The sequence below is a fragment of the Populus nigra genome, chromosome 16, assembly GCF_951802175.1.
Source record: "Populus nigra chromosome 16, ddPopNigr1.1, whole genome shotgun sequence".
In the NCBI taxonomy this organism is placed as follows: domain Eukaryota; kingdom Viridiplantae; phylum Streptophyta; class Magnoliopsida; order Malpighiales; family Salicaceae; genus Populus; species Populus nigra.
In genome coordinates, this window is record NC_084867.1 from 7,243,828 (window position 1) to 7,269,381 (window position 25,554).

Here is a 25,554-nt window from a genome sequence, read left to right on the forward strand (position 1 = left end):
GGCATCGTTCTGTGCTTCTCTTTCTCTCTCTTATATGAACAGTGCATGAAACGACGTCGTTAAAAGAAGAAAGGTTTATGGCTGAGTATAAAAATTGTTCCAGGACTGGAAATAGTCTAGCCACTTTAAGAAATAACTAGATCAATTTAATAAAATACTCAAACCATTTATCAAAATAGCTACACTGTTTTAGCTACTGGATCTCGTAAAGCCGACGATGTACAATCAATAAAGAAAATGAGCATTTTTATTTTTTTTACCTTGAAGGGCTAGAGAATAATGTTTAGGAGTGAAGTGAAAAGAGTAATGTCTCTCTAACGCCTTGGCTTTTATGTTGAGCTGGGGTGTTGACATCCTTTCATAATTCACTTGCATAATTTCGAAAGAGATGGATTACCAAAATTTCAACACCCTTTAATTTAATCATGTAGTTTCTACAACAAAATCGATGTATTATCTAATTCATCGAAATGAGAGGAATAAACAAACTAGAAAAATCATAGATATCAAAGCAATTGGTGATGGTGTACGAAGATAGCTACAGTTAAAGAGGATGGAGAGGAGATGAGATGGCTTAGCGTAGGTCCTCATGTTAAATGACAATTTTAGTGGATTGAATGACAACTTCATACTTTAATGTCTGGAAAATCTGAAAGTTATGTGGTTAGATAAATTAGTGTTTAAGCAATCTGGCGAGGTTTTAGGGGGTTCCGATCAGGTTTAAGCTGGTGCCCATCAGGTTTCAGGTCCTCAAACTAAACTGCTCCCGACAAATCTCTTCTCTCAAGATAAAGTGAGTTCCAGAAGCATATACACATCACTTCACATATCCCTTGAAGGTCTATGCTTCATCGGTTTCATGATTTCAGCACGACATGAGCATGTTGACTTGCAAGTTTGCGACGTATCTCAGGCCATATGGATCCTGCACTACCCGAAAGTGCCATGTGGACGGGCAATAAATAGAACGGAGCAGTTACTAGCGTTCTAGCGACAACCTATGATCATCAAAGTTTCATTTTACGACCCAGAGCACATTCTATTATAACAGTAGACCCCTCTCACTGTCAAGGATTTTTTTTTTCTTCTGTAATCCCACAACAGCTGCTTGGTAGCCAGGAGAACATATCGTGGATGCCTGAAAATACAAAATGCCCCACGAGTTTAATACCCAGAGCCTGTCGCGGTGAGGAGCCGTTCCTTCAGAACTTATTAAAGATCAGTGAAGTTACATTGCATCTCTCCTTGATTTGATTAAACCATAAAGATGTTCAAAAAGACTAGATAGCAGGTGGCCATGAAAATCGAAATTGCAAATCAAAGAGATTGGTAAAGTGATTCAACACGTTTCTTTGATTACAGAAAACAAAACAAAGCTGCTCAAACAAATCAGAATACTAGGTGGACATGATAGAGAAATTGCAAACCCAGGAAAAAGAAAAAGAAAAAGTTGGGAACATTTAGCTTCTCTTTAAATCCATTTGTCAAATTTGACAGCAACCGATTATAATAATTTTCCAACAAAATACGACCATCCTACTGTCACCGTTACTCTTTTAGTCTCTGATTGAAAGAATCTCCCTCTCAACTTTGTGAGCCAGGTCGAGCTGGACCCAAGTAATTTGTAACCAATCCCATGATTGCAAACCTAGTTTTCAAACATGTTAGAAACCAGTAAGTAAAATAAAAAAGGAAAATCAAATCCTTTCAGAATCAAACTCAGTGTCTTGTACCGCTGGATCTATGCTAACAGAACAAGGTTCTCATATAAACACACACAGAGAGAGATATATTGAAAAAGAGAGGACTTGAAAACTCATTGAACCCCGTCACATGTAGTTTAATTCTATTTTCTGACAACATAGACTTCTAAATAGTTGTTGATAGAGTGAAAACCCAATAATAGCATTTTGTAATAACTCGCCACTCACATAAACAGCTGTACCATTGCAGGTATCCAATTCTTCAACACTCATACATGAGAACCCTTGTTTTCTTCACTTACCAAATAAAATCACCAAGAAGCTCAAAATCAGGAGTACCTCCCTTGAACCACATTATGCTCTTTCAAAGTGTTCAATTATGGAAAAGTGCAGGCAAGATAAGAAACAACCAAAATAGAGTACATGGTGAAGCAAAGAAGTGTTAAAGGGGATCCCAGAATTACATTCTGATGAACTCTGATTATAATCAATGACAACTACTTCATCCTAGTGAAACTTGAAGACCCTTTCAAGAGGTTAGACATGGTGTATGGTTGTTATTTTCTAGCATCTATGGGCTAATCTGGGGATGCTTGGAACATCTAATCTAAGAGGACCATAAGGTTATTTCATTTTAAAATTGAAGATTTTAGGTCAGAACATACACCTATATGCATCCAGGTAATTAACAATTTATGCTCAAACATAAAAGTCATGATTTTATTTAAAATACCACAATGGCAGTTGAACACTAGCAATTGTACTCCTAAACTTTAAAAAAATGCAGTCAGAGTAGAAGTATTGAATTGAAAATCAATTTGGAGTACATTTAACCCATTATACACAAACCAAATTATAGATCACAGTATTAAAACTTCTCCTATTTTACCTCAAATTATACATGAAACAATAAAAGTAAAGGTACACAATGAGACAAAAGAGCAGTGACATAAAAACCTTGCAAAATTCTACTTATCATCTTCCAGAAAAAGAAATGTATCATCCTCAAGTCATAAAGGATAATAGAAATAATCTGAAAGCACCTGCATCCCCGTTATGATACATCTCCCACCACTATCAATCTACTAAGAACATAAAAAAACAAAAACTTTTGTTTCCATCTCTAGTTTTCATATTTATTGTGAAAAGATCTCTCCATGTTACATTAAGAAAACATGTTTACTAAATACAAATTCGCCAAAATAGAAAACACGGGCTTTGTTTGACTTAAATTGAAAAAAAAAATGTCCATAAAATATTACGTGCACCAAGACCATTATTTTTACAGAGGAGAATTTTGAAAATAACTTTTTTAATGTTTTTCAATTTTTTAGAGAAAATAATTTTCATTTTCAATTAGTTAATGCGAAATTCTTTAGTTTAATGTTCCCTACAAAAATTTTCTAGAAAACTAAAAACTTGAGTAAACCCAACCTTGGACACTCCATTTAGAATCACCATTAATGCCACAGGGCAACAACCATTAATCCTCTTCCTCCACTTACACCAAAGCCCTTTCTCTCCAAAAGCTATTAAAGAAAATACTTATTTGATCAGTTCATGAGCCTTCTCGAACTAGTATAAAAAACACAAGAGTGTTCTTACACGAAACAATTGCATTCAAAACAACAAAGTTCTGGTATCCCAATCCAACATGTCCAGTTCAAACTTCTACGAGCACTAGCTGACTAAGCTCAGGAGCAAAAACATCTAAGATATCCCATTTCCCTTTGAAGTCCTTGAATTCAAGCAATGTCAAAGGAAACTATACGTTAGAACTGCTAATTCTCAACAGAACAATGCTTACAGTCCTACAATGACACCAACCTATGATTAGTAACCTTTCAAAAATCTTGCCAGAATAATGCCCTTATCCCTTTCACATTGGGTAGTTCCATAGGTTATAGAAATGAGAATCAACAGGGGTATATTCTTACCAATTAGCCTAGTGCAAGAACTCTTCTTGTAAAACCCAGTATCTATAACTAGTTTTGGTTTGAAAACCAACCATGCATCCAAAGTTGGGTTCTTAAATAAATTAAGATCATCTTTTGGTAAGAGAGCTCTTTCAGACCCAACAAGTATTTTTGGAGTTTCTCTCGTGAAAAACATTAATTGATGCAAAAAAGCAAGGTTCTCTTACTCAGATTATGTGATCCAAGGACTCAACACTGTTTTAGAACTTTTGACTTGGCAAATTGAGACAACCAAGGCAGAACTTAAAGCTACAAAGCATATCTAAAAATTAAGAGAATCAAATCAGATGACTTGCAAACTTTTACAGAAACACAACAGCTTGACTTGACCACTTCATGATAAAATGGTAGGAGTGTGTTCCTTTTTCAGATGAATATCAATGCCTGAATAGCAGACAAACCCATGACCTTAAAAAGGCTTACAAGAGGAAAAGATCTCCAAGTATATGATAATGACACTGACTAGCATTTAATGACCTTCATAAATGCTATGTATTAGTCTTGTTCGATCTTTATATCTATCTATCTATAAACAGGACAAAGTAACTATCTATAAACAGGACAAAGTAAAAAAAAAAAAAATTTCTAGCCCTCAACTCAGGAAAATCACATAATCTAAACAAGAGGATAAAATCAAGGGTGAACTTACATGGATGCCATGGAAATCTGCTTAAGATCATTTTCCATATTCCTCATGTTTGAGAGAGATTGGGCACAGAATATGAGAGCAAGCCACGAGCACAGCTTGTACTGCCACCCAGTCAGCACCAAACATCAATCAACTTGTTAGTAGCAGTATTAGATGATTAGATTGGATTGGATTAGATTAGATTAGATTAAAAATGTGCTGAATAAATAAATGAATTTAATTAATTACCCTAAACATGACGCCTGCCACTCCGAGGATAACCGCAATGAAACCTGAGTAATCAACGGGTAGATCCTGCGGTGAAACCATCGGTGCAACAAACGGTTTCGCGGCCAATGGCTGCCGTGGATCGTTCGCCGAAGCCGAGTTGTTGTTGTGCGATGACATCTGTCTCTTTCCCGATCTAGAGAAACAATTATCAGTGAGTTGATTACTGTGTTTACGATTTATGTTGACGGAAAAGGTAAATTGATGAAGTAATTGAATTACGGCCACATCATCCGAAGGTCTCTTCAGATTTAAGGTGTTTGTTGAGAGTGTTTTCTAGTTCGGCCTGATTCATTAACCGAGGCCTGGCACAAATCAGGACAGTGAAAAAACCGAATTTTTTTTCTTAGAACGACGTAGTTTTAAAAGCTTTTTCTTAAGGAAAAAAATATCAAATTTTAGATTAACTTGTATCAACTAACCTCACATGATCCGAACCTTAAACTAATGACCACCTAGTCCAAACTTAACTAATTTTTTAATGATTTTAATTTTTTTTAAAAAGACATAAAAAAAAGTTTTTTAATGCATTTCTTTATCTTAATTATTGTTGTCAAAGCCTAGAATTTGATGTAAAAAGGATTTGGGAATTGATTAAAAAAAAAAAGGGAGGGCTTAAATTACCCTGTTAACTTTGATTAATTATTTTTTTATAAAAAAAATTTCATTTTATTTCTTAAAAAATATTTCTTGGTGCTAATCCGATTGAGTTTGGATCAGGTTTGGCCGAGTCAATCACATGTCAACTAGTCGGGTCAATTATATATGACCGAGTCAATATCTTTTCTTATTCAAATTAAAACCTAGCCAAGATCAAGAAGTTTAGTTTTTAAGTATTTTTTGGAAAGTTTTGTGTAGTAAGTTGGGAACTAAACTTTTATTTTTTGCTACTTGTCATCCATAAATAGATGGTCAAACTGAAGCAATAAACAAGATTTTAACTCAATTATTAAGAGCTATCATTTGAAATAATCTTAAAAATTAGAAAGATTGTTTGTTATTTATTCAATTTGCATATAATCGTAATGTGCATGTTATTATTGATTATTCATCATTTAAGATTGTTTATGGTTTTAATCCTTTAACACATTATATTTTATTCATTTACCTATCGATGAAAAGGTTAGTCTTGATGGTAATAAAAAAGCATAAATGATAAAAGATTTACATGCAAAGATGCAACAACAGATAGAGAAAAAGAATGAGCAATATGAATTCAAGGCTAATAGAGTGTGCAAATTAGTAAGGTTTGAACCAAAAGATTAAGCTATGGTGCATACGAGGAAGGAAAGATTTCTTGAATAAAAGAGCTCAAAATTAATGCCTCGATAAGGTCTTTTTTCAGATCGTGGAGATGATTAATGACAATGCTAAGTGGATCTACTAGGTGAGTATGTTAGTGTTACATTCAATGTTTCTAATCTCTCTTTATTTGATGTAGGAGATGATTCGAGTATGAATCCTTTCGAGGAGAGAGCAAATGATGTGATCCAAGCAATACCAAGAGGTTCGTTAGAAATTCTAGTTGGTCTCGTAACAAGACTTAAGGTTAAGAGGTTTAAAGAGACTTTCAATGGATTTCTTCAAGACATATGGGTTAAGCTAGACTTCAATAAGATATTAAATAATGAATAACAAACCTTGATTAATTTAATTCATGTTCAAGAATGGCTTATTGGTGGGCATTCAGACATTACAAAAAATTTAGAATAAGAAGATTCAAATTTGATAGTTTTGACATTTCTCTATTGTTTTGGTCATAACTAGAAATATAAAAAGAATTTTATTGATGTTCTAGTTTTTTTTAGAAATTAGAATAGCTTTTCGGTGATATACAACACACCTTTTAATTCATTAAGACTAGAGATAACCATGCATTTGAAGTTAGGTTACGATTCTGTCAGCAGATTATAAAAACAACTTTAGTCTTATTTAAATTAGTTTGGTTATTGTTTTATTTATCTTTTAGTTATTATTAGGCTTTTTAGAGATATTAAGACTTTTATTTAAATTTGCGTTCATTGGATTATTATTATTATTTACTAGTTTTATTCCTACGAATTAGAGATATTCTATTAGACTTGGGATTCTTTCTATTATCCATACTCTTTTACATAGACTTATAGAGGTTAGACTATTAGACTATTTTTTAATAAAGAAATCTATATTCATGCTATCTTTTATGGTTGAGTGATTTTCTCATACTAAGTTCTTGATTGAACTTGCAAACTTTTCGAATGATTGATTAACTTCGTTGTGATTTTATACTACTTGTTTGTGTCTCTTTATAGACGTATGGTAGGGGTGATCATTGTACATAACTTTGATTCTCCATAACAAGTTCTTGTTAGGTCAAATTACAAATCATTCAAATCAATACACCTTTATTAGAGTGAGCTTAACCCTATAACAAGTGTGTTGCTTTTTCACCTAGAAAAATAATGGTTATAAAAGGCTTTATTCATCATAAAGACAAAACTTATATATATATATATATATATATATATATATATATATATATATATATATAAAAGTTTTGTCTTTAAGTCTTTATTTCCTCTAAACTCATTTCTATACCTAGCTCTAATGGGTTTTCTAATTATCATACACGTAGCGTAAACAATGAAACAAAAGTATTCAAGAGTCCATAGGATTCCATTAGACTGGTCTAGAGTTGCTTAGGGATTTATTACTTGAAGATTCGATCTTCTTCGGCTTTGAATAATTCTTTAAAGGCTGGGTTATTGCAAACCACAAGTCGTCCAATTATTCGGCCTCCAACAATAATCCATATAAACCACCAATTAAAAATCTTTTAAATCCCTATCTAGGAGAGAGGGATTGTTATGCCTAAAGTGTTATCTCTCTATTATGTGGCTCAAGCTAATTTGAAAATCAATCCCCTTAAAGTGAGCGATTCTTTTTTTATTATTATTTCAATACTTTTATTATTTTTTAATTTTACCTTAGACTTTTATCAATTCATTTTTTTTCCACATGTGTTTTAATAGTATTCAATTTTGATTTACTAAGTTAAGGTTTTGTTTTAGACGTGTGAGTACTTATAATTTTGTTTTTGAGATTTTAGCATAATAAGATTTGATGAGAATTCAATTATGATAGTTTGTGTCTCTTTATTAAATGTTAATTATTTTTTTATTCATGTGGGATGTCCGGGCCAGTTTACGCTCACCTCGACTAATCCCCACGGGTCCTGAAGTTAACGATCAGGTAAGCCTCTAGTGGCCATTAATATTAGCAACCACAGGGCTTGAACCTGAGACCACAGAGGGAGCAAATCCCTTGGTCCCAAACTCTTACCACTTGGCCACCTACTAGATGGTTAATTCTTATTTATATCAAATGTATGTGTCATGCAATTTCAGCATTTAAAGGCTCCTAAGAAGTTAAGAACCAAATGACATATGATGACCCAACTTGATTTTGAATGTTTTCTTACCAACTAGCCTAGGAATATGGCTCCCGAGTTGGATAATTGGTTAATCAATTGGTCCTAACAATCTCATCCATTCTTTCTAACAAAGGTAGTGATAGCTTATATTTGGTGCTTGATAGGTCAAGGTGGCTTGTGGCTAGTACCTGAAAAAGGTCAAATTTGATGGAGGTGGAAACTCCTTAATGCTTAAATAAGTATCTTTATAGAGAGAAAATAAAAGAATATTCTACAGAAAGATGCTCTAAAAATATATATGTAGTAAAAAATGAAGATTATAAACATTTGTTCTAAAGATCTCATGATGTATTTATAACCCGTGAGTCTTATCATTTTGTGAAGAAAAGGGTATAGAGTGTAATCTCACCTTGATAGCATTTAATAAGGGATAAATATCCCTTACATCCATATTAATATTTGATGAGAATACAGTGGGTCCTTGTAGGACTTTTATACACCTAAAAGATGTAGGGAGATTAGGGTTTAAGACATCAAATATAGCTAATCCCATGAATATTGAGTTCTTCCCCGAGGTTAGATCCAATGGAGGTTAGTCAGTCCCTTGGACGTGCCAATGGAGGATGGTCATTCCCTTGGGTGTGCCTAATAAAAGATGTTTGTTACCTTGGACTTAGTTAATTGTCAAGTCTAAATGCATTGAGCCTAACATATTTGCTAAACTCACGTTGTCTTAGACTTGGCAAACTGCCAAACCCAAGTGCCTTGGGTCTGACAAACATGTCAGACCCACATTACTTTGAATTTAGTTGACTATCAAATCCAAATAGCTTGGATCTGGTATGTTTGTCAAACCCACATTACCTTGGACTTGACAGGCTACCAAGTTCAAGTGTCGGACATGACACACTGCTAAGCCCAAAATCATCTGGGTGTGCCTAAAGAATAAGGGTCATAATGGTTTTTTAGGCCTGTTAAAAATAGATTTATCAATAGCCCCTCAAGTCTTTATAACATTGATACATAAAGACTTGTAAAAATACTTGGTTGTTATGGCGAGTTCGTTGAATTTTTATCATGTGAAAAAAAAGGTGAAAACTTTGGATGATATACTAGTGATCCTGTGTGGAAGGGCATGAAGGAAATCATACTTCAAAAATTTCCCTGAAAGATAAGAGAAAAACATAGGGAATGGGCTTATACTTAAAAGTATTTCTAAGTGGCTGAGGGGAACCCATCAAAGGAAATCAACCCATTTAGAAGAACTCATATCTCCAAACTTTGAGTATAAAGCCTATGCTTAGAGAATTTCTAAGTGGCTAGTGAGAACCCAAAAAGGGTGAGCAACTATTTAACAATTTCTAGGTGATTATAGGTTTTTTGGAGAGTTGGAGCTTGTAGTTTTTCTATCATTGTCATAGGGCTTAAGAGCCCCCCACTGAGAGTAGTGATAACATGATGTTGCTATTTGTAATTAGAAGACCAAGTTTATCCCTTGGAGAGTGGTGCATATTACATTGAGTATATGATGCAACCATATTATTCAATAGTTTCACCCACATTTAACTAGTGTTTTGCCTATGTTTTATATATAAAATGCCTTGATATTCTTTGTTTTATGTTTTGAAGGCACTTTTGGATGAAAGATGCAAAAAGGAGTAAATTGGAGATAATTGGCAGATTTGACCTTCAGTCGATGTTTTGTGCAGAGCGTGAGCTCTAGAGGTTGAAATGAAGTGATTCCAGTGGAATTAAAAAGGTAACATCCATACCTTTCTGGACATCTAAGGCAAGAAAATAAAATAAGGAAGAGCATGGAAATCGCAGCCTTCAAAGTCAAATCTCGCAATCTGCCAGTGTTGACCTTCGGCCATTCCAACTTGAATATCTGGAGCTACAGAAGTCCAATTGATGCAAACTCAATTTTGTTGGATTCATGACTCAAAGTTATATAAACGCTCAAAATTGCAGCCAAACACGATGTCATATGAGGGAGATATGATTTTTCAAAAATGACATCTGAATTCTGCCAGCAAACAGGTTTCGTGAAGAAACGAGTCCAAATGACATTCCGAAGCATTTAAACCGATATCCAAGTTTTTATTTCAGCAATTTAGCTCCTCTAAATCAAAGCTTGAAGATTTCATGCAAGGATATTTCTCCTTTTTAGGAAAATAGTTATTGAAGTACTTAAATGTAAACAGTCTACTTAATGGAGGACTATTTTGTAAAATAGAGACCTAGGGTTTCCTAGGATATAAAAAGAATGAGAGAAGAGAAGGGGAGCAGCCAGCCAAGGAGAGAAAAACGCCCCCTTCCTCTAAGAAACCCTAAATTATGCATTCTTTCTTCTTTTTGATTAGTTGTTCAACAAACATGCAAGGCTAAACACTTTTTCTTGGTTGCAAGGACACGGAAACCTTCGGATTTCAAGAACTGTGAGATTTATTTTACCTTTTCTTTTCAGTTTATATGATGAATATGTTTGTTCTCCTATGCTTATTTTTCCTATGATTGTTTATTTTAATTGCTAGAGCGGACTCTAAGTTATTATTGTAGACAATCTATTGTTAAGTTTGATATCAAAACCGGAGTTGTGGTATATGAACTTGTGAAGCAACTGAGTTTAATAATTGTGGCGGATCTACGTTATTAATCTTAGGGAGAACATTCAATCAAATCAAACATAGACTGCGGACAGTTATGTTTTCTTGATTAATCAACTTATCTAGTTCTTAAGGCTGCCATTGAATTAAATTACTAGTGCGGACACTGTGGTTGTTTGATGGTTAGGGCTAGTTATACGGCGGATCCGTTAACTAACCAATGTTAAGAAGAGATAAATATTCAGAATATAAATTGATGTTTCGTTTCCATGATCAGTTCTGATTTCTGTAGGTGGATGTGTGCTTGTGACCAAGGTTTGTTCTCTTGATAATTTTCTGATTTTATTAAATTTAGTTTGATAGTTTTCTGTTTTCTTTTGCTTTAGCCTAGATAACGTCCAACCCCCCCCCCCCAAATTGAATATCATCTAGCATAAAAATCTGACTTGAATCTTCCTCGTGGGATCGACCCCTTGCTTGCTCTATACTATCTTGTGTGTTGTGTTTGAAGCTAGGGTAATTAATTTGTGCGACCGCGACATCGCAACAAATTTTGGCGCCGTTGCCGGGGAAGTAATTTTAGTTGATTCTTGTGCTATTATTTTTATTTGCTGTGATTGTTATTTCTTTTTCTGAAAAAAAAAAAAACAGAATTTTTGTTTGCTGCGGTACTGTTCATTACGGCAGCGGTACTGTTCAAAACAGATTTTTTGGTGGAATTAGGTATCGGCCATTTGTGTCCTGAAGGGAAACGACGTTCTAAACAGGACTAGTGGTAAACCACTAACCCCACCCTATCGAGGCCAAATTCCGCTGTTTTCTAGGGTTTTTAGGCAGTTTTTGTTTTCTACCGTAGGATTTTCGTACAATTTGCATTGTTTTCGATCTCTTATGTGGTTGGTTTATTTTGAATTTTCTTGATGATTTATGCCAGTAACCCGTTCTACTAATCAAATTCAAGTGCATTTGGATCTCGAAATAGAAAAAACTTTACGCAGGTTACGAAAGGAAGCTCGCTTTAACACCATGGTTGTTGCACGACAACAAACACTCAAGGAGCTTGCTGCTCCTAACGTGGAAAATCAGCCATTGTGCATAAACATCGACAATAATGTAAACTTTGAGCTCAAATCTGGTTTTATACATTTGCTACCAACTTTCAATGGTCTTGTAGGAGAAGATCCTCATACTCATCTCAAGGAATTCCATATGGTTTGCGTTGGCATGAAACCGAATGGAGTTGATGAAGAACAGGTTAAGTTGAAAGCTTTCCCTTTCTCTTTAAAAGGGGCAGCAAAGGTATGGCTTTTCTCCATTCTCCCAGGTTCAATTGGAACGTGGAATGGCATGAAGAAGATCTTCCTTGAGAAGTATTTCCCAGCATCTCGAGTTGCCAACATAAGGAAAGAAATATGTGGGATTCGACAATCTCATGGAGAGACACTTTCCGAGTATTGGGAAAGATTTGAGCAACTGTGCATTCAATGCCCTCATCATCAAATACCCGATCAGCTGCTCATTCAATATTTCTATGAAGGATTGATGCCTACTGACCGTAGTATCATTGATGCTGCAAGTGGAGGGGCATTGGTAGATAAGACACCCGAGGTTGCACGCCAATTGATCTCAAACATGGCAGCCAACTCGAAACAGTTTGGCACTCGTGGAGACTTTGCAAATAAACGAGTAAATGAGATAAGTATTTCTAACCTTGAGAATAAAGTTAATGATCTTACTTCTCTTGTGCGTTCTTTGGCTTGTGGCAATGTACAGCAGGTGAAAGTTTGTAGCATATGCTCCTTACAAGGACATGCTTCAGATATGTGCCCAACAATGCAAGAAGATTACATTGAACAAGCTAATGCAGTTGATGGAGCATTCAATGGACAACCTCAGCGTAAGTATGATCCTTTTTCCCACACGTACAATCCTGGATGGAGAGATCATCCCAACCTACGGTATGGGAACCAGCCTCAACAAGGCAATCAAGGCCGACAATTCCATCCCCATGGATTTCAGCCCCAACAGAATTATCAAGCAAGACAACCCCCTTCATTCACAAACTCCAATGTTATGGGGTCGTCATCCAGTGATGATCTTCGTGAGATGATGAAAACTTTGGCTTCTAACACTGTGACCTTGCAACAAAATGTCATGTCTTTTCAACAGGAAACAAGGTCAAGTATTCACAACTTGGAGAAGCAAATGGGGCAAGTAGCTTCAAGTGTGGGGAAATTGGAAGCACAAATGAATGGAAAATTGCCCTCCCAAGCATTGAATCCAAAAGAGAATGTTAGTGCGATCATGCTGCGAAATGGGAAAGAACTTGAAGAGAAAAGGTCGAAACAAATTGAGATGGAGGAAGAAGAAGAGATAGAAACTGAATTGAGTACAAAAAAGAAACATCCTTCTCCTTCACAAATTGAAACCACGACCAACACTCTAAAGGTAAGTCCTCAATCAATGACTTCCAGTTTTAAAACAATTCCACCCTTTCCTGTGAGTTCTTCTAGGTCAAAGAAAGAGGACAAAGAAAAAGAGATTTTAGAGGTTTTCAAGAAAGTAGAACTCAACATTCCTTTGCTTGATGCTATCAAGCAAATTCCCAAGTATGCAAAATTCTTGAAGGAGTTGTGTACTACTAAGAGAGCTTTCAAACTGAAAGGTCATGAAACGGTAAGTATGGGTGAAGTTGTATCTGCCGTTGTTCAAAAGAATCTGCCTTTGAAACAAAAAGACCCAGGTGCGTTTACTATCCCATGTGTTATTGGTAATGCTAGTTTTAAAAGAGCTTTATGCGATTTAGGTGCATCCATTAGTGTTATGCCCAAACATGTTTATGATTCTCTTAGTCTTGAGCCTTTGAATAAAACTAGCATTGTAATACAACTTGCGGATCGTAGTTTTGTTTACCCACTTGGTGTGATAGAAGATGTCCTAGTTAAGATTGATAGTTTGGTCATTCCATGCGACTTTTATATTCTTGATATGGAACATGATTCTTGTGATTCATCAAACAGCACTCCTATATTGTTTGGGAGACCATTCTTGAAAACTGCCAATACAAGGATAGATTGTGGTAAGGATACTTTGTCTATGGAAGTAGGAGATGAAAAGATTGGATTTAATTTTCATGATGCAATGAAATATCCTTATAGCAATGTTTATTCTATCACATGCTATGACCAAGTTGATAAGTGTGTGCAGCAAGTTTTTGATTTTGATTGTGAGGATGGATTAAGCGTAGCTTTGAGCTATGGCTATGATTTTACCGAGATAGAAGAGATGGAGAGGCACATATGTGTTCCCCAAAACGTGCACGAATCAGCATTGGCTTTGCAATCATTGCAAACTATTCCCCATGGTAATGTCTTTGTTGATTTAGTACTCTCACATAAAAAGCTTTTGCCATCTATTTTACAGGCACCCGAGTTAGAATTGAAACCTTTGCCCGATAATTTGAAGTATGTATTCATTGGCGACAACAATACACTTCCCGTTATTATAGCATCAGGTTTGACAAATACGCAAGAGGAAAAACTTGTGAAATTGTTATGTGATCACAAGACGGCCATTGGATGGACTTTAGCTGACATCAAGGGCATTAGTCCCTCAATGTGTATGCATCACATACTATTGGAGGACAATGTGAAACCAACAAGGGAAATGCAAAGGAGGTTGAACCCGCCTATGATGGAGGTAGTGAAAGCTGAAATTTTAAAACTGTTAGATGCAGGAGTCATTTATCCCATCACGGACAGTAAATGGGTTGCGCCAATCCATGTGGTGCCTAAAAAGACCGGAATCACGTTGGTGAAAAACAAAAATGATGAGCTCATTCCTACTCGCATCTCGAGTGGATGGAGAATGTGTGTTGATTACAGAAAGCTAAATCTTGCTACACGCAAAGATCATTTTCCATTACCATTCATGGATCAAATGCTTGAACGCCTAGCAGGTAAGTCTTTTTATTGCTTTCTTGATGGATATAGTGGATACAATCAGATTGTTATTAATCCTGAGGATCAAGAAAAGACTACATTTACATGTCCATTTGGTACATATGCATATAGGAGAATGCCCTTTGGTCTCTGTAATGCACCTGCAACTTTTCAAAGATGCATGATGAGTATTTTTTCTGACTATGTTGAAAGAATAATTGAGGTTTTCATGGATGATTTCACGGTGTATGGTGATTCTTTTGATAAATGTCTAGAAAATTTATCTTTGATCTTGAAAAGGTGCATTGAAACTAACCTTGTCTTAAACTATGAGAAGTGTTATTTTATGGTAGAACAAGGAATAGTTCTTGGGCATGTTGTGTCTTCACGTGGATTAGAGGTTGATAAAGCTAAAATAGACGTTATTTCATCATTGCCTTACCCCTCCTGCGTGAGGGAAATTCGTTCTTTTCTTGGCCATGCAGGTTTCTATCGACGCTTTATTAAAGATTTCTCAAAGATTACAGCACCCTTGTGCAAACTATTAGCCAAAGAAGTGGATTTTGTGTTTGATCAAGCATGTAAAGATGCCCATGATGAGCTTAAGAGGCGTGTCACATCTGCCCCTATCATCCAACCACCAAATTGGGATGAGCCTTTTGAGATAATGTGTGATGCAAGTGACTATGCGGTAGGGGCTGTCCTTGGGCAAAGAATTGGGAAGAATTTGCATGTTATCGCCTATGCTTCCCGCATGTTGGACGGTGCACAATGCAATTACCATACAACTGAGAAGGAACTTTTTGCAGTGGTGTTTGCTCTTGAAAAATTTAGGTCATATCTACTTGGTACAAAAGTCATTGTTTTTACTGATCATGCAGCTTTAAGGTATCTTTTGAAGAAAAAGGAGTCCAAACCAAGATTGATTAGGTGGATCTTGCTTTTACAAGAATTTGATCTTGAGATCAAAGACAAAAAAGGTGCCGAAAATCATGTGGCTGATCACTTGAGCCGACTAAGGACTGAGGATATACAAACCGAAACAATAAGAGAGACATTCCCCGATGAGCAGTTGTATGTGTTACATTCCTCTACAAGACCATGGTATGCTGATTTGGTGAACTATTTAGTCACCAAAGAATTCCCTCCAGGTTTGTCTACATCCCAAAAAGACAAGTTACGAGCTGATGCTAAATATTATTTTTGGGATACTCCTTATCTGTGGAAATTTTGTGTGGATCAAGTAGTTAGGAGATGTGTACCACAAGATGAATTTCATTCCATTCTTACCTTTTGTCATTCTCATTCTTGTGGTGGGCATTTTGGAGCAAAAAGAACGGCCCACAAGGTACTTGAAAGTGGTTTTTATTGGCCTTCTATTTTTAAGGATGCATATCATTTTTGCAAATCATGTGAAAAATGCCAAAAAACAGGTAATATCACTCACAAGAATCAAATGCCTTTAACAAATATTCTTGTAAGTGAAATTTTTGATGTTTGGGGTATTGATTTTATGGGTCCATTTCCTTCTTCTTTTGGCAATCTTTATATCCTTCTTGCTGTTGATTATGTGTCCAAATGGATTGAGGCGAAAGCCACACGAACTAACGATGCTAAGGTTGTTTTAGATTTTGTCAGGACTCACATAGTTGACAGGTTTGGAATCCCTAAAGCTATCATTAGTGATCGTGGCACTCATTTTTGCAATCGTTCAATGGAAGCATTGTTACGCAAATATCATGTGACTCATCGAACTTCCACAGCATACCATCCACAAACGAATGGCCAAGCTGAAATTTCAAATCGAGAAATCAAGTCCATTTTGGAGAAGACAGTGCAACCTAACCGGCGAGATTGGAGTCTACGACTTGGTGATGCACTTTGGGCTTATCGGACTGCTTACAAATCACCTATAGGAATGTCACCTTATAGGATGATTTATGGAAAAGCATGTCATCTACCGGTGGAGCTTGAACACAAAGCTTTTTGGGCCATTAAAAAATGTAACATGGATTATGATGCTGCTGGGATTGCAAGAAAGTTGCAATTGCAAGAGTTGGAAGAGATTCGAAATGATGCTTACGAGAATGCAAGGATTTATAAAGAAAAGACTAAGAGTCTCCATGACCGAATGATTACAAGAAAAGAGTTTAATGTTGGAGACAAAGTCCTTCTTTATCATTCGCGTTTGAAACTTTTTCCTGGAAAGTTACGCTCTCGTTGGATTGGACCATTTGTTGTTTCTAATGTTTTTTCTTATGGTGCAGTTGAAATTACAAGTTTAAAAACCAACAAAGTACTCAAGGTCAATGGGCATCGCTTGAAACCTTTCTATGAAGGTTGGACGACAGAACTCACCGCTTCTGCGGAGTTAGCTGAACCAATCTATGAAGAATAAGCATGCAACATGTCGAGCCAATGACATAAAACAAAAGCGCTTACTGGGAGGCAACCCAGCACAAAAAAAAAAACAGATTTGCTTTCTTTTTCCCTTGTCTTTTATTTTTCGCATTTTACTTTATTTTTGTCATTCTCCAATATTCCTTTTCTTTTATTTTAACATTGAGGACAATGTTATGTTTTAAGTGTGGGGGTATTGGGAGAATGTTGGTTTTCTAATTTTGGTTTTCTTTGTTATTTTTCAAAATAAAAAAAAATTATGTTTGATCTTTTGAACTCCCATTGGTTTTTGAGAATATGAGTATTATGTATGAGAATTAGTTGAGATAGATGAAGATATAAATCGAATGAAGGAGTGTGCATGCAAGTTTTAAGGTTTAATTGGTTTAGGGATTGACTTTGAGAATATGCCATGTTGACTTTATAGTGTTATACCAATGCAAGCTTTTGAGCCTTCAACATTATATTCTTTGATTGTGCCTTCTTTCAATGATATGTATCTTTAGAACTTGCTTCATATCTTGTTGAGATTACATTCATATTACATACATACATGAAGATGATAAAGGCATTAGGAATTTTAACCATTTGAGCCAAAAAGCCAACCTAAAGCATATTATCCTTAGTAAACCCCTTTTGAGCTTGTTTATCTTTTCTTTGCTTTATCCATGTATAAGCCTTAACTTTATATATGTTTTCCTTTTCCCTTGGCCAAGGATTAGTAGAGCATATACTAGTGATATTTCATGGAATTATGGTTGGAAATTATGTGAAAAGAAAGAAGAAGTGATGTTTGATGAAAAGATGGGCAAAGTTGCCAAAGGTAAAAAAAAAAAAAAAAAAAAACAGAAAAAAGAAAAAGAAAAAGAAAAAAGTGTTCCTTTATGTTCTTAAGATTTTATATTGAAAAAGCTTGAAATCAAAAGAAGTTAAGCATTGGTGCTTAAAGATGGAAAATTTATGTGCTTCGATGGAATATCTTGTTTGAAATATCATTTTTCAGAATGCTCTACTTTCTTTGGTTTGAACCTTTTTCTTTTACTCTCTTTTACCTCACCTTTACCTTAGCCCCATTACAACCAGAAAATAAGACCTTTTGATTCATGCATTGTTTGTAATATGTTATTAATGGAGATGAGATTGAAGAGCAAGCTTATAGTAGAACATATTCATTGATTGAATTTGAGAGATTTAAACACATAAGCCCTAAACACGTGAGTGTTGGAGTGTATATCAATGAGAGGACCTATCACTTTGGCATGGCATAGATTTCATTTAAATCCCGACAATTAATTAAGTTTTGAAGTTTGCATGTAAATAAATTCATGAAAATTTATACTCTTTATCCTTCTTAATTGTGTTCTTGTTTATAATGCATATATTCTTGGATATTGATGGGAGATTAGAAGATTAGTCATAGTGATTTCATTTAATTTAACTTCAATTTGGTTTTACCTATCCTTTCTCGAGGACGAGCAAGAGGTAAGTGTGGGGGTATTTGATGCAACCATATTATTCAATAGTTTCACCCACATTTAACTAGTGTTTTGCCTATGTTTTATATATAAAATGCCTTGATATTCTTTGTTTTATGTTTTGAAGGCACTTTTGGATGAAAGATGCAAAAAGGAGTAAATTGGAGATAATTGGCAGATTTGACCTTCAGTCGATGTTTTGTGCAGAGCGTGAGCTCTAGAGGTTGAAATGAAGTGATTCCAGTGGAATTAAAAAGGTAACATCCATACCTTTCTGGACATCTAAGGCAAGAAAATAAAATAAGGAAGAGCATGGAAATCGCAGCCTTCAAAGTCAAATCTCGCAATCTGCCAGTGTTGACCTTCGGCCATTCCAACTTGAATATCTGGAGCTACAGAAGTCCAATTGATGCAAACTCAATTTTGTTGGATTCATGACTCAAAGTTATATAAACGTTCAAAATTGCAGCCAAAAAAGATGTCATATGAGGGAGATATGATTTTTCAAAGATGACATCTGAATTCTGCCAGCAAACAGGTTTCGTGAAGAAACGAGTCCAAATGACATTCCGAAGCATTTAAACCGATATCCAAGTTTTTATTTCAGCAATTTAGCTCCTCTAAATCAAAGCTTGAAGATTTCATGCAAGGCTATTTCTCCTTTTTAGGAAAATAGTTATTGAAGTACTTAAATGTAAACAGTCTACTTAATGGAGGACTATTTTGTAAAATAGAGACCTAGGGTTTCCTAGGATATAAAAAGAATGAGAGAAGAGAAGGGGAGCAGCCAGCCAAGGAGAGAAAAACGCCCCCTTCCTCTAAGAAACCCTAAATTATGCATTCTTTCTTCTTTTTGATTAGTTGTTCAACAAACATGCAAGGCTAAACACTTTTTCTTGGTTGCAAGGACACGGAAACCTTCGGATTTCAAGAACTGTGAGATTTATTTTACCTTTTCTTTTCAGTTTATATGATGAATATGTTTGTTCTCCTATGCTTATTTTTCCTATGATTGTTTATTTTAATTGCTAGAGCGGACTCTAAGTTATTATTGTAGACAATCTATTGTTAAGTTTGATATCAAAACCGGAGTTGTGGTATATGAACTTGTGAAGCAACTGAGTTTAATAATTGTGGCGGATCTACGTTATTAATCTTAGGGAGAACATTCAATCAAATCAAACATAGACTGCGGACAGTTATGTTTTCTTGATTAATCAACTTATCTAGTTCTTAAGGCTGCCATTGAATTAAATTACTAGTGCGGACACTGTGGTTGTTTGATGGTTAGGGCTAGTTATACGGCGGATCCGTTAACTAACCAATGTTAAGAAGAGATAAATATTCAGAATATAAATTGATGTTTCGTTTCCATGATCAGTTCTGATTTCTGTAGGTGGATGTGTGCTTGTGACCAAGGTTTGTTCTCTTGATAATTTTCTGATTTTATTAAATTTAGTTTGATAGTTTTCTGTTTTCTTTTGCTTTAGCCTAGATAACGTCCAACCCCCCCCCCAAATTGCATATCATCTAGCATAAAAATCTGACTTGAATCTTCCTCGTGGGATCGACCCCTTGCTTGCTCTATACTATCTTGTGTGTTGTGTTTGAAGCTAGGGTAATTAATTTGTGCGACCGCGACATCGCAACAGTATACCGCGTTCATCCTTTAAAAATTGGTGTATATAGCACTAGGGAGATCATATTTATCCCTTGGAGAGTGGTGCATTAAGGAGATCGCATCTATCCTTTAGAGATTGGTGCATATAGCATTAAGGAGATCACATTTATCCCTTGGAGAGTGGTGCGCATAGTATTGAGGAGACTACATTCATTCTTTGAAAATTGGTGCATATAGCACTAGGGAGATCACATTTATCCCTTGGAGATTGATGCATATAGCACTGGGAAGATCACATTCATCCCTTAAATAGTGGTGCATATAGCATTAAGAAGATCACATTAATCCCTTGAAAAGTGGTGCATATAGCACTAGGGAGACTACGTTCATTCCTTGGAGATTGATGCATATAGTACTAGAGAGATCACATCCATCCATTAGAGATTTGTGCATATAGCACTTGGAAGACCACGTCCATTTCTTGAAGAGTGCTGGGACTACCGTTTTTAGGGATCACTTAGAAAAAATAAAAATTCATTTTGAATAAATCATTCATATTTAAGAAACTTACATTCTTATCAATGATTATACATCCTAAGGTGATATGAGTGACAAGTATAATAGAGGCTCTTAGAAGGAAACATATCATGGAGGTGGAACTAAGATGTTGGCTTCGAATACCCTAATTACTTCACTTGGAAAATCACTAACGTCGGCTATCCTTGTAAGAACAAAGAGATTCATGTCGAAGTAAACTGACCTCTTCAACTCGTATATGATTTTTTATGAACTGCTTTACTTTAAACAAGCTTCTATTTGGGAAAACATAAAGCTTTCTCCAGAGAGCATGTTCTCATACTCCTTTTATTAAGGCTAATGGCTCAATCAATTCTTTCATTTTGAGCATCTCTATGCTTAATCACCTCTAATATGCCCACGTAGACTCGACCTCTTGTTGGGCAACACTGAAAAGCATTGTGAAGGTTTTATTAGTGGGTATGATAGTATTAAAGCATGCCACTAGCTTTGCACATAGGTCACTAAAACCTTTAATAGAGTTTGGTTCTAAATTGTTATACTAAGCACACACAGATCCTCTAAAGGTTGAAGGGAATATCTTGCATATTAAGTCATGGTATTAGATGATCAACTCTAAGTTACTGCGCATATTTTGCACATGCTCTCTTGGGTCGACTAAGCCATCATAGTTATCCAAACTTATATTCATGAAAAAGTAGTCCTTAGGGAGTCAAGTGTTCAATATGTGTTTGGACAAGGGAGAAACCTTCTACTAATAAGGACTATATACATTCCTATGGGTATACTTATTCCCTTAAACATGCTCATACACAAACTGTCTCCTAGCTCTTTATTTGATAGGCTCCTGAGAGCCCGAAAGATTTGGCGTAGAATGACAATTACAATGACCCTTATCAATCCTATAGTAACTAAAGGGAGTGAATTTGAAGTGTTTGCTCTGTGCATGGGTGTGACAATGGCATGAGTAATCCCTTAGAAAACTTTCATAAATATCATTATGTCTAGTCTCCTTTAGGTAGTGTGATCGTCTACGGGCTCCTTATGCAACTGATGGCCCTGATGTTAAAGCATTGTGTATTGTTAAGGGTGTTAAGATTTGCTGAGATGGCAAGGTTTGATTTTTTTCCTCGAGTTGTCAACACGTCCTAAGTGAGGAGTTGCACCTAACTAGTGAGTTGTTGAAACTCTTGCTAGGAAAGAGTGTTTGCAGTAGCAAGTTGATTTGTCTCGCTTCCTAGCCTCGACGGGCATTAGTTGTGTGCCATGAAATGCCTTGGAAATGCTAAAAAAAAATTTTAGAAAAAATCGATGGCTTTTTAATCAATTCCCACAAATAGTGTCACTGATGAAGTCCTAAAAATCCAACTAACCTAGGAATAGGGCTCCAGGGTTACATAATCAGTTAATTAATTAGTTCTAGCAATCTCATTCATTTTCCCTACTGATAGCTTATACTTGGTGCTTGGTAGGCTAAGATGGTTTTTGGCTAGTACCTGCAAAAGATCCCTTTTGATGGAGGTAATGACTCTTCAATGCTTAAATAAGTTTTTAGATAAAGAAAATATAAGAATATTCTAGGAAAAGATGCTCTGAAAATATATATGTAATAAAGAATGAAGATTGTGAACCTTTGTTCTAAAGGTCTCATGATGTATTTATAGCTCATGAGTCTTGTTCTTTTATGAATAGGAGAGTCTTGAGTGTAATTTCACCCTGATAGGATTTAATGAGGGATAAATATCTCTTCCATTCATATTAATGTTTGATGGAAATATGGTGGGTCCTTAGAGAACTTTCAGACACCTAAAAGGTGTAAGAAGAGATTAGGGTTTAAAACATCAAATGTAATTAACTCCATAGAGGTTGAATTCTTCCTCCAAGTTAGACTTAATGGAGGTTGGTCATTCTAATGGACATGCCAAGAGAGGAAGGCCATTCCTTTGGGCGTGCTCAAGGGAAAATGATCATTACTATGAACTTGGTTAACTGTCAAGTTCAAGTGCCTTGGATCTAGCATGTTTGCAGGACCCACGTTATCTTGGACTTGGTTGAATACCAAGTCCAGGTGCCTTGGACTTGAAGGAATGTTAAGCTCAAGTGTCTTGGGTCTAGTATTTTTGTTAAATCCACATTACCTTAGACTTGGTGGACTGCGAAGTCTAAGTGTCAAGTGTAGCACACTACCAAACCAAAAGGTATTTAGGTCTGGCTGGCGCCAGACCTAGCGTTCCCAAGACTGGACACACTGTTAAGCCTAACACATCTGGGTCTGGCTAGCACCAATTCTAGCGTGCCCAAGGCTTGGCTCACTATTAAGCCCTTGTGTGGCTGAGCTTGGCACACTGTTAAGTCCCCATTTGGGGCAAGCTCATTCATTTAGGCATGTCCAAGAAAGGAGGGTCATAATGGTTTTTTAAACTCATTAAAAATAAGTTTATCACTTATGGATTCAAAATGCATGTATATGCATGAGTTTAATTGCTGCGAGGCTTAAATATAACTACACTTTACAACCATTATGTGATATTTGCTCATTGTTTATATGATATTTCTATATTCTAACTTTGTTTCATATTTGTTAATTGTTTTTATTTTCATGTATGTATATTTGCATTAAAATTCTAAGGCCATTAATGTCCTAATGAATGGGATTTACTTCTTTGTTCTCTATATTTGTCCATTCAAGTTGTTATTTTTATTTGCTTATGATTAATGGATTCAGAATAAAAATATTTTACTTTAGCTAGTTATAAATTTATTTTTTTATTATCTATATTATTATTATTATTATTATTATTTGCTTTTTTTTAAAAGATCATTTTAAAGTGCTGACGTGCATTAAAGTTCTAAAGTCATTAATGTTCTAATGAATGAGATTTACTTCTTTGTTCTTTATATTTTTCCTTCCAAGTTGTTATCTTTGTTTGCTTATGATTAATGGATTCAGAATAAGAATATTTTACTTCAGCTAGTTATAAATTTATTTTTTTATTATCTATTATTATTATCATTTGTTTTTTTTTAAATTATTTTGAAGTGCTGATGTTGAAAATATATTTTAAAAAATAAAAAATTATTTCGATCTATTTATAAATAAAAAATACTTTAAAAAACAATTGTTACCACAATACCAAATAAGCTTTAATACCTTCAATAGAACCAAAGGTGCAACACTAATTACATTTTATCAATACTTCTAATGTCTCGTGAGAGAATCAAATTTAAATTACAAATTGCTACCCCTGATAAGGTGTAAACAATTTATTACACTAATAGACTGTTATATCGATCACAGAAGAATAACTAACCAAATCATCACTTTCATCAACAAAATAGGCAACAAAAACATTAATTACTTTCCCTTCTCCAAAGAAAAATAAAATCAAATTAGTTTTAAAAAAATTAATGTAAAAAAATATTTAGATGATAGAAAATTATTTATCATTGTTATTAAACCTGATTTAACGATTCAATTTTGAAACCTTTCAACTTGACTCCTTATCTAATTTGGATTTAAAATTAAATTATATAAAAATTATCTCAATACAACCTTATCAACTAGATAGGTATAACAAAAAGAGAAAAAAAAATCAAGTTAATCTCAATCAACTTGCCAAACAAGTTACTCAAGTTATAGACTCTACTAATTCAAATTAATTTTTTGAAATTTATTATATGACAGAAAATACAAAAATTAATTTATCATTAACACAATATCAAATAATAAATAAATAAAAACTTATGTTAGAAAAGAAATTGACCTAGCCACAGCTTAAACAACCTAAAAGGCCAACATAAATAGTAATCATGCCTATATTTTTTTTCTCCTGTTATTTTTTTTATAAGAAATTATAATAAATAATATGTCATCCATAACCTCAACTTACAAGAATTTGAAAACGCGATACAAACCATATTTTTAAAAATTTTAAAAATATATTATTTTTTGTTGCTTAAAATAAAAAAAAAATATATTTTCTGATTGTTTTGATGCGGTAATATCAAAAATAATTTTTAAAAAGTAAAAAAAACTTCATTTTAATGTATTTCTAAACAAAATACAATATAAAAAGCGACTACTATCACAATCTCAAATAGATACTTAGCCCACACACCAACCACTCAAGCTACCATACAATATTAGCACCCCAACAATTTAAAAAATATATAAACTTGTTTGCTGTTATGTCCAGCTGTGATCTTTTTTTCCTTCCGTTTTCTTTTTACAAGCAGTGAGCCTACTTTAATATCAGAACAACTGAAAATGATGAAGGCAAGACTAAACCCAGATGCCACAAATCCAACAAGAGTAAGTCTTATGTTAATTGAAGCAGAAATCTCGTTATAATTTATTTTAAAAGAGAATAGAAGAACAATATTAAGTCTGCAAACCAAACCAGGTTTGATCCTTGCAGTTATAAAATGACCAGGCTAATGAGAGATTCATACAATTGGAGATTAAGTTCTGAAAGGAAAAAAGAAAAGAAAAGAAGAGCCTGCCACCACACCAGATCCGTTCTTTTTACTCGAGAAATTATTACACTAAAAAAAAAACCCATTCATATAGTTGGCACTTTAGAAGAACAGCAATAAGCCTGCCACCACCAAAGCAGGTGCGGCCCTTCTAATCAAGGAAGAATCTCTAAATTGATAAACCATTCTCTATAGAGAACTAAACCCACTTAGCATGCTGAATATTCAGTCCACTACTTGCCAATTCTTTCAGGACCTCGTTTCCTTGTCCCTCTCTTCTATTTTTTTTCTCACATGGTAGTAAAGCAGGTGCAATTGCATTTAGAATGCACAACCAAATCCCTTGACATGCAAGAAAGTTTACTACTTTTCACCAGATGCTTTGCCCGGCGCAGATTAAAGAAACCAAATTCTCAAAATAGCTAGTGTGGTACTAAAAAATATGAGATATTCTTTCAACCTTCAACTTCTGAATTTAACGAGTGGATAAA

General features: G+C 34.8%; 1 protein-coding gene across 1 annotated transcript; it reads right to left on the reverse strand.

Annotated features, from left to right (window-relative positions):
- Positions 1–1,292: 1,292 nt before the first annotated feature.
- Positions 1,293–4,926, reverse strand: LOC133675051 (protein Asterix-like). The gene is made up of 3 exons (XM_062096316.1): positions 4,557–4,926; positions 4,329–4,429; positions 1,293–1,648 (listed from the first exon to the last, which is right to left on the reverse strand). The coding sequence occupies exons 1-3, from the start codon at positions 4,713–4,715 to the stop codon at positions 1,585–1,587; spliced, it is 324 nt and encodes a 107-aa protein (XP_061952300.1). The 5' UTR covers positions 4,716–4,926; the 3' UTR covers positions 1,293–1,584.
- Between the last annotated feature and the right edge of the window lie 20,628 nt (positions 4,927–25,554).